Below are 10,000 nucleotides of genomic sequence, written 5' to 3'. Positions count from 1 at the left end.
ACACGTCACATTCTTTCTTTTTTTATTTCTTTTTTTATATCCTTTTTTTTTTCTTTTTTTTTTTTTTTCTTTCACAAGATGACTTCTTCACGTTGTTCGTTAAGTGCATCTTCAATGTCTTAAGGATACTCAAAGTCGAAGATAAGCAAGTTATTATCGTTGAGGCTTTTGTTAGTAGGTGTTAAAAAATAAAAAAAAAAAAAAAAAAGAAAAAAAAGGAGAAGAAAAAATATGGATAAAAAGAAAATATTAACGAGCTATGCCCATTGGCAAAATTGCTCTTTCATATACGATAGCTCAAGACAATGAAGAAATTTGTCCTCGATTTCCTCTTATTATTACAATTAATGTCACGTAAAAACAAATAAAACAAAAAAAAAAAAAAACAAGAAAAAAAGAAAGTAAAAGAATATGAGGAAAAAATTACGATGATTCCGAAGAAAATTCAAGAAAAAGGAATGAAAAGAAGAAAAACAATACTAACGAAAGAAATAGAACTCTCTTGTCTGCTTTTTTGGTTGATTACGTTGATGAACGATGCTTTCAATATAATTACTATCATTACTATAGTTACGATTATTTTTCTTCTTCTTCTTCTTCTTATTATTATTATTAATATCAGTATTTTCATTGAAAAAAAAAGATAAGACACGTGTCGTTATATATATATATATATGTGTGTATGTGTGTTTTGTTAGTGTGTATGTGTAGACGATGCTGTGTATGCCTGACGTATACGTAAAATAAAGTCAAAAGGGAAGAAAAGAAAAAAATAATGAGAAGAAAGAAACGTGATTCAGAAGGGTATCGGTGAAAGGGCCGGTTGCAGGTTCAGAGTACAGATCGATGCAGGAATTCCGGGTAAACGGGACAGGATATATATATATATATATATATATATATATATATATATGTATGACATATATATATATATATATGACAGTAATCCGTGTATGGTCGGGCGCGCAACGTAATATGTGTCTCGTGTGTTTGAGCACAAAGTGCGGTTTCGCGAGGACAACACAACACGGGGCTTTAATCCGTAGACGTTCGCCACGAAGGTTCCGAGCTGGCGAGCGAACGAGGAAGCGAGGATTCTCTCTCTCTCCCTCTCTCTCTCTCTCTCTCCCTCTCTCTCTTTCTCTCTCTCTCTTTCGCATGGATTCTCTGTGGTTTACGGTCGTATATCCGAACATATCCGCGCACGCCCGTTGGTCTTCGTATACGAGTCGCTGACGTTTGCCCTGATTAGTCATTCGCATGGACCGGTCGCGTAATTAGGCCGCTTACCGAAAACTCTCTGGTCTTTCCTTTGGAACAATTCCATTTGCACCTCGTTTAACGAAAGAGACAGTGATAAATCAATGTAGTTAACTGTAATATTAAATTTTTAACTTTGTACAGTGTCTAATTTATTAAATTATAATAAAACTAACGAGAACGATAATCATTTAATGTCGATCAATATTATGATATCTATGATAAATAAATGATCGTTATCGATCTATTAGAAAATTGAACGTAAGATGATCTATGTCAAAGGATCGATATTCACTTTTTATAATAATTTTTGAACCCATGAAAAGAATAATATGTGTGAAGATATAAAAAAAAGTTATGCGATATCTTACGAATCAATTAGGGTAGAAATGAATAAACGCATACCCGACGTTCTTTTGTTCGTTTGTTTTTCTTTCTTCTTTCTTTTTCTTTTTTTTTTTTTTTTTTTTTTTTTTTTGGTACAAAATATCTTAGTTTGAAGATTGTTTTCGTTTATAGTGTTCTTTTAGAGAAGATTCGGAGAAATATTTTGGATTCGCGCTGAAACACAATTTTTTTATCTGTCTTTTTATTTGTTCTTTTTTTTTTGTTTTTGTTGTTTTTTTCTTTTTCTTTTTTTGGAGCACATGTTCGGTCGCACGAGACACAAATTACAGTTCTGTAATTTTTTTTTTCTTTCTTTTTTTTTTTTTTTTTTTTTTTTTTTTTTCTTTAGAAAATATTTAATAATTACATATGACACGTCTGATTTTAAATCAGAAAGAAAAGTTCTATTTTCGTCGCGGTACTCTCCGCAATTAAAGAGCCTTCTCTCTTTAAGAAAAGCAAAAGGAGCGGAACTGACCGCATATGTTATTTTACATCAAAGATAGATATATTATCATAGATAAGACGAGGAGGTATAGGCGTCTCGCTTCTCTTCTTCCCTTTAATATACATATTTCCATCTCTTTCGACTTACTGCAAGTCTTGTACGCGTCACGACGCGACCCAATAACCATGACATGATTTCTTTAGACGCTAATCTTCGTCTCTCGTGAACTAATCGTAAATACGTAAGTACTTAAGTACATACGTACTTAAGACGGTTCCTTTCGAACGACTTTTTATCTCCGTTACGATAAAATAATAAAAACGACCTAATTTCTTTTCCCGGATATTAAACACGAACAAGTCTCTTTTCTCTCTTTCTCTCTCTCTCTCTCTCTCTCTCTCTCTCTCTCTCTCTCTCTTTCTCTCTCTCTCTCTTTCTCTCTCTTTCTCTTTCTCTCTCTTTCTCTTTCTCTTGGCATCGATCAGTTCTTTTTTCCCCTATCTATCTTTCCTTTTTTCTTTTTTTTTTTTATTATTTTTTTTTTTGAAGTCATAGCAAAGATAACGTGTTTAGAGGGCACGTATTTATTTCCACCGTGATATCTTTCGTCACTTACACAACGACTCTTTCTCTCATTTTTAATTTCATCATCATTTATTCTTTTATAATATATATATATATATATATATATATATATATATATTTATTTTAATATTTTATAATAATGTTTACGGTAGAAAAAGGATTTAAAATTTTTTTTACATTGTGATAATTTAAAATCATTATTATTAGAAATATGTTTGTATTTGTATAGTAAAATTAAATCCTCGAAATTAATTATGCAAAATAGAAAAAAGTGATATTAAATTTTATATATATATATATATATATATATATATATATATATATATATATAAAGAAAGAAAAAGAAAAAGAAGAAGAAGAAGAAGAAAAGAATCATTAATTACATAATTTTTGATCGATCATATTATATTATACGATTTATCTTATATCTATATTGTTATTAGAGATAAGAATGCTCAATAAAGTGTCGAGAGAAAACGGATCACGATAAAGATGAAATTTATATAAGAAATACGGAGGCGATAACAAGCGTGTCGCGTATCTGTAAATACGCGTGAAGATAAAGGATGTTAATCCTGAATAAGGAGAGAATTCTTGGATCTTTGCCAAAACGTAAGAACCTAATAAGTTTCGTTCCACAAATTTCGTATTATTTTAAATTTACGACAGATGGCATTACGCGTTTTTTGATTCTTTACGTGTCCCGCGAAATTTGAACTTTTTTTCTATCGCCTCGCGTCAAAATTTATATGTTCGTTAAATAAATGGCGAATAAAAGAAAATAATATAAGCCAATGAGAAATTACAATTTAAATATTAAATTCAACAAGAAAATCTAACCTAAATATTTTATTAATCTACACAATTGTAATTTTGTTATATGCTATTTTAAGAATAATTATCTTTAAGAGGATAATTCAAAATATTTCAGAATAAATTAGGAATAATTAAGAGTGATGATAAAAAAATAAAAAAAAAAAAAAAAAAAAAAGAAAAGGAAAGAAGAAAAAAAAAATTAATATTGCGTTTAAGCATTATTTAAATTATTTCATTATTATAAAATTGTTTTATGCTCGCAACAATGTTAATGTAATTTGAAAGCTTTATCAAAGTTAGAGAAAGAAGTCTATATTAGAATTATAATCATTAATTAAAATGCAAATTTATTGATCGGTTTATGAAAGGAAAAAAAAAATTAATAACGTGAACCTTGTGCCGCCTTCTGAACGAGATCGAAGTCTTCGTCGTGATAAAGAGTTGCACTCTGGGCATAGGCATGAGAGAAAAATTATAAATGAGTTGGAGTAAACAAGCGGGACGAAGCGAGAAAATGGCTTTTACTCGGGAGAAATGTATCTCTATTTTTTAGACCGAAACAGTGATCTCCTCTTTCTCTCTCTCTCTCTTTCATCACTTACAAATAATGTTTTTCGTTCTTTGAATTTTTATACGGTTTTGCAAACTATTTTATAGTTGGTGTTATTTAAAGTTTATTTCATTTGTTTATTCGACTATAATTTGTGAACGTTGAATTATTATAGATTCGATCCTGAAACTTTTAGGCTTGTAATAAATATCTAAATAAACAAGATAAACAAGATAGATAAATAAGATAGATAGATAAACAGATGCTCATTTATTATCTAAATATTTGAACGATGGATAAATAAATAAATAGAATTACTTGTTTATGATTTAAACGGTAATATAATAATGAAGAGAACAAAAAAGGATCAAAGTTATGATTTATAGTAAATAAATATAATGTTCTAATAAATATAGATTTAATAATTATAAATAAATAGTTATTTTGTTTTTATTTATTTTATTATTTGCACTTCTTTTTTTTTGTTCTCAAAGACTGTATTGCGTGACTGATCCAGACTCGTCGATTATTCGATCATCCTTCGTGCGGAAAATCGAGAAAACTGGATGGATTTATGACTCTTTCGGTCTTTCTTTCTCCCTCACCATCTCTCACTCTCTCTCTCTCTCTCTCTCTCTCTCTCAATCTTTCTTTCTCTTTCTTTATCTCGTTTTTTCACTCTTCTTTTATTGTCCGTTGAGAAAAGCTATTCGAAAGTTTTTCAAGCCCCTTCGAAAGTTCCTCGAAACCAAGCGACGAGTTATGAGAAAAAGCGTTCTGCTTTTGTCAACTTTAACACGATCGAATGGGATACAGTATACCGAGAATGTAAAAATATCGTCATTTTTTTCGAGTATCACACTTTCAGATGATATTACAAATATTTATTTTCTATATCATTATCATCTAACAATTTAATAATAATAATTGATTTTTCTTTTTTCTTTATTGTCTATACTTCCGATAGGCAGCGATAATCAATCGAAATGAAATTCAAATGAATATCATAGAATGAAATAATTGATTCGAAATATAAAGTCTTAGTTTCTGAAAATCATACATACGAAGGATAAACGTCCTTATATATATATATATATATATATATATATATATATTATGTATAGATATATTATTGTAGATATTATATATTATACATATATATATATATGTATATATATATATATATATTATGTATAGATCTATTATATATGTAATATAATACGCACAGTGTTGGTTAGTGTCACAATTAATTAGTATAACAATGTGAATGATATATATCGTTGAGGGATAAATATATATATATAATATATATGTGTGTGTGTAAGTATATATATATATATATATATATATATATATATATATATATATATATATACATATAGGTATTAAGTTAAAAATCGTTCAATAAGCGAATAAAAAAAGGAATAGGACTATCGTTTTGATTTGGGTTGTATTTTATTATCCAACCAACGAAAACCTGACTGAAACACTATCACCAGATCAATACGAATTACCAATGATATTTTTTCTTTAAAATATCCTTGATTTTTTTTACTTCAATCACTAATATTTTTGATGTTTTGGTTTTAATAAAATATAGACACAACTACGGATATGTTTATATATGAAACAACTTCAACTGTCATCTCTGCGTATATTTATGGAACAAAAAAGAGAAAAAGAAGAGAAAGAAAATGAAAAAGAACAGGACTTATTTACGGAAATGATTAGGTCAATCCGAATAGTTTATTTCCCGAAAGTCGGATATAAAGCCATAACCGTTATTCATTGTCAAAAAGAAGAAAAAGTGAGATGTGAAACTAAGCTAAAAGATTAAGGATAAAGTAAGGGCTAATAATTTCATCAATAATACAGAACTTAATACCTAATACCAATTAAGAAGATCTATCATATGTGAAGGGGAGGAGACTAGGTTCATGTATCCATTCGAACGAATGATTTTCAAAATCTAAGATTTTATATTTTAGATCTATAGTGTAATATCCCACAATACCTATAAAATCTGATATCGATAAACCATCACCAATACCATCACTATCGTTACTATTTGGAAGAATATTTTTCTTATTGATTTTTAAAGTTAAAAATATATATACTGAAATGTCAGCTTGATCCAAATAACACAGACAGCATATCATAACATTGTGCATACATAGCTCTATTTTCATCTCGCATCATCTAATCCACGAATAGGATACTCGATTATCGTTTCGTTCTCGTCGACACTGTCATAGGACATAAAGGAGTGATAAAGTTCACATTATCATACATTTTATACATACATACATACATACATACATACATATATATATATATGTACTTATTTACTTTCGATTATCTGACAATCTTGTTTATTTATATTTTATAAATTATTTCAAGAAGGGATACTTTTACTAGAAAATAAAAGGAATCCATACTGATTGTCTTTCTTTCTTTTTCATAGATTCTCAAGAGACATCATAGAGTAAAAAGCATCGTCTGGTTCGCACCGAAGTCTCTTAAGTCCTATTGCATCGTTTCCGCATGCCTATATGAACCCTTTTATGTTATTTTGAAAGGAAGGTAAACGAACCTTCACCGTCTTATGCCATTGTCGTTACTCGAATGTACAAGAAACAATGCATTATTCCCATCGGAATCGAGGTTACTTCGTGATATCACCGAACGCTCTTATTCGACCTATTCTAATATACACTTTTCATCCTTTTTTAATATCTTCCAACATCCAGGACAGAAAAAGTAAAGGCTTTTCCATATTTCGTATTATGTATGTACACACACATATATATATATATGTGTCTGTGTATATAAAAATGAATGGCCAAATGTAATATTGATTATTTAAATCGTAACTTAAAAATTTTGGTTTTATCGTTTTACGTACAATAGAATATATCTAAGTGATATTAAATTGATATTATATATGTAGAATATGAGAATACATATATAGATATATTATACAAGTAAATAGGTAGAAAGGAAAAAGATAAATCATATTTGTAGAAATGTATGAGATAAGACGATGACAAAGTCTAACAAAAGGTTATCGATAACGAATGAGAGAAGACAAAGAAGAAATCATCAGCAATTGAAGTCTTACTACAAAGAAAAACAGTTCAGAAGAAAATTGTTGTTAGTCAATCGTCATCGCTTTCTTTGGATTATTAGCTGACTTTTTTTTTTTTTTTTTTTTTTTTTTTTTTCTTTTTTTTTTTACCATTGTTATGCTGAATTTGAAAAATTCTTTTTCATCGTTCTCGATTAATTCAAAGCAAACATCATATCTACGTATGCATGTTAATATAAGATAAATGATTAATGATATGTATTACATATATAAGAACAAATTAATGAATTACATCTTATTTGATATGAACGCTATATATAACAATTTTAAAGAATCATCTTATGTCACCTTCCCTTGCCTCGTTTTTTGCTTGAACTAAAAAAAAAAAAAAAAAAAAAGAAAAAAAAAAAGAAAAAAAAAATAAATAAATAAAAAAGCATTTCACTCGGGCTAACTTTCATAACGATCTATACGTCCTAAGAGACCTGTCAGCTAATATGATTAATGATGATTTCGAGAAAAAAAAAAAAAAAAAAGAAAGAAATGCGAAACAAAAAAGAAGAAAAAGAAACAGATAAGAAAACTGTGTCTGTACTATGTATTTAACAGCGATCATGAAAAAAAAAAAAATAAATAAATAAATATATCATCCTTTTATATATAATATAAAAATTACTTAATGAAATCTGATGCATTCGATCGTATGTCTCAACGTATGTGTTAATGTTGATGATGAAGCGGAACTTTAACGAAAGGAGAACGATAAATAAATACAAGAAAAAAAAAAAAAAAAAAAAAAAAAAAAAGAAATAAAAAAGAAACATGAAAAAAAATATATATATAAAAAAAAACAACGAGGAAAGAAAAGAAGAAAACGATGACTTAGGAAGGGAAAGGAGGGAAGGAGGCGAGGAGGGAAGAAGGGAAAGAAGAAAAGGAAGGTCCGCAATCGCGTTCGCACCAACGAACACGATTTCGTCGTGTGGAATGACTCGGGAGGAGCAAAATCGTGTTCCTATAAACGTGGGTACGCGTGTAGACCATGAGAAAACAGCAATTTAGTAAACTCGTATCGTGGCTTTAGCCTTCTCTAGTTCTCGGACCCATTCAATATTTTATCTGAAAATGTAAGGATTTTGCTATATACCGTCACTTTTTGAAGAGAAAAATTTATAAAACGAGTCAGTTGATAACTAACGAGTACATCAAAATGTTTTCCCGAAGTTCCGGAGATAACGTTAACTAATAAAATCTTAATTTCAGACATCCTTCTCAAGAGTAATTGCTATTGAAGATAGTAGAGCTACTTGACTCTGTTTTCGATTAGATTTAACTGTCAGTCAAACGTCAGATTACTTTGATTTCAGTACTCGGATGAGTACCTCGTATTTCCCTTTCAAATTTTACAAAAGCATTAGATTTCCAATTAATAATTTCAATATTTTTTTAATGTTTCATTAAGTAACGCGATAATGCATTTTAATTAATATTAAAAAAGTCGAAGAAAATTATTTCTTTTCTTTTTTATTTTAATAATCTTAAGAGTTAACATTGTAATTAATTAAATATCCTAAGAGATTTCGTGACAATTAGAAAACATATAGTTATATTTTCGATTGAAAGTACGTACGATCGTTGATAATTAAATATCAGTAAAAAAAAATCAAATAGGAAAAAGAAGAAAAAAGAAGAATAAAGAAAAAAAAAGAGATAGATAGATAGATAGATAGATAGATAGATAGATAGATAGATAGAGAGAGAGAGAGAGAGAGAGAGAGAGAGAGAGAGAGAGAGAAAAACTTACCCTAGAACGGCATGTCTGAGTTCTCCCAAAGTAGGATTGTAAGTATGATCCTCGCCACTAATCCTAATGACACCCTCTTCCGCGTTAACGTCGTAACCGTTTGCAATAATATCGATTAGATCAGCGAAATCATCATGTTCGTCCGATTTATCAGTTCTCGGAGAAGCACCAACAATGTCCTTGACAGTTCGCGTAAATGTGGACGTGTCATATTGTTCTTTACTACTGTTCGTACGTTGTAAAAATTTACGCCGGAAACCAGTATATATGGTTTCGACGTTCGGATCATCACCGATTCTAACACGACCATGGCTTGGTACCAAATGATGTCCACTGTAACCAAGATCCATTTGAAGATCCATCACCAAAAGTAAAGTGAATAATATCGCAAAGGCGCTCAAACCGAGCATCAGTTTGTCGCGAATTCTGATCATTCTAATCGTAAGCTTCATCTTTGAATTCCACGATTTCGGTTTATACTCGAGACAACTTTTTTTTCTTTTCTTAACGTCGTTCCTCGACAATTCGATCCTATCCCCGATAATCTTTTCGATGGAATCGTTTTGTAAAACAGTCACGGATCGTAAAACATCGCCAACGATGGTATCGATCGACGACGATTCAGAATTAACGCTCCTCGTCTCCTCTTCTATACTCGATCGAGCTTCGAAAGAACTTTCAGCTAAGAGAATACTTTCATCCTCGTGATCTCCTATCGAAATTCTCGCAGTTTCGAGTAACGGCGATAATAGCTCGACTGATAACTTGAGACTCGTTGGTTCTTTTCCCTCTTCTTCTTCTTCTTCTTCTTCTTCTTCTTCTTCTTCTTCTTCTTCTTCTTCTTCTTCTTCCTCCTCACTTTCTTGCTGTCTACGTCGACGTAGTAGTTCGCTTCTTCGTCGTTGTCGTCGTCGTTTTCGTTGTTGTCGTCGTCGTCGTCGTTCTCGTTGCCGTTGTTCCTCTCCTTCTTCTCCTCGTACACCCGACGAATTTGCAAGTTTGCATTTTACGTCGGACGACGTGCTCGAGGCGCGCGCATGCAACTGGTCACTGTCGGCTATC

At 30.3% G+C, this 10,000-nt stretch overlaps 1 protein-coding gene across 1 annotated transcript in view; it reads right to left on the bottom strand.

Annotated features, from left to right (window-relative positions):
- The window catches only part of LOC118449791 (extracellular serine/threonine protein CG31145), a 52,265-nt gene that overhangs the window by 41,214 nt on the left and 1,051 nt on the right, over window positions 1-10,000 (bottom strand). Inside the window, exon 1 of the mRNA XM_035884794.2 lies at window positions 8,939-10,000. This exon is cut by the window's right edge and continues 1,051 nt beyond it. Coding sequence (XP_035740687.2) covers window positions 8,939-9,390 — 452 coding nt within the window. The 5' untranslated portion in view covers window positions 9,391-10,000. The remainder of the gene's footprint in view (window positions 1-8,938) is intronic.

Source organism: Vespa mandarinia, chromosome 8 (assembly GCF_050613455.1).
Source record: "Vespa mandarinia isolate Hongniang chromosome 8, ASM5061345v1, whole genome shotgun sequence".
Taxonomy (NCBI): Eukaryota; Metazoa; Arthropoda; class Insecta; order Hymenoptera; family Vespidae; genus Vespa; species Vespa mandarinia.
This window is presented reverse-complemented; position numbering and strand designations above follow the sequence as displayed.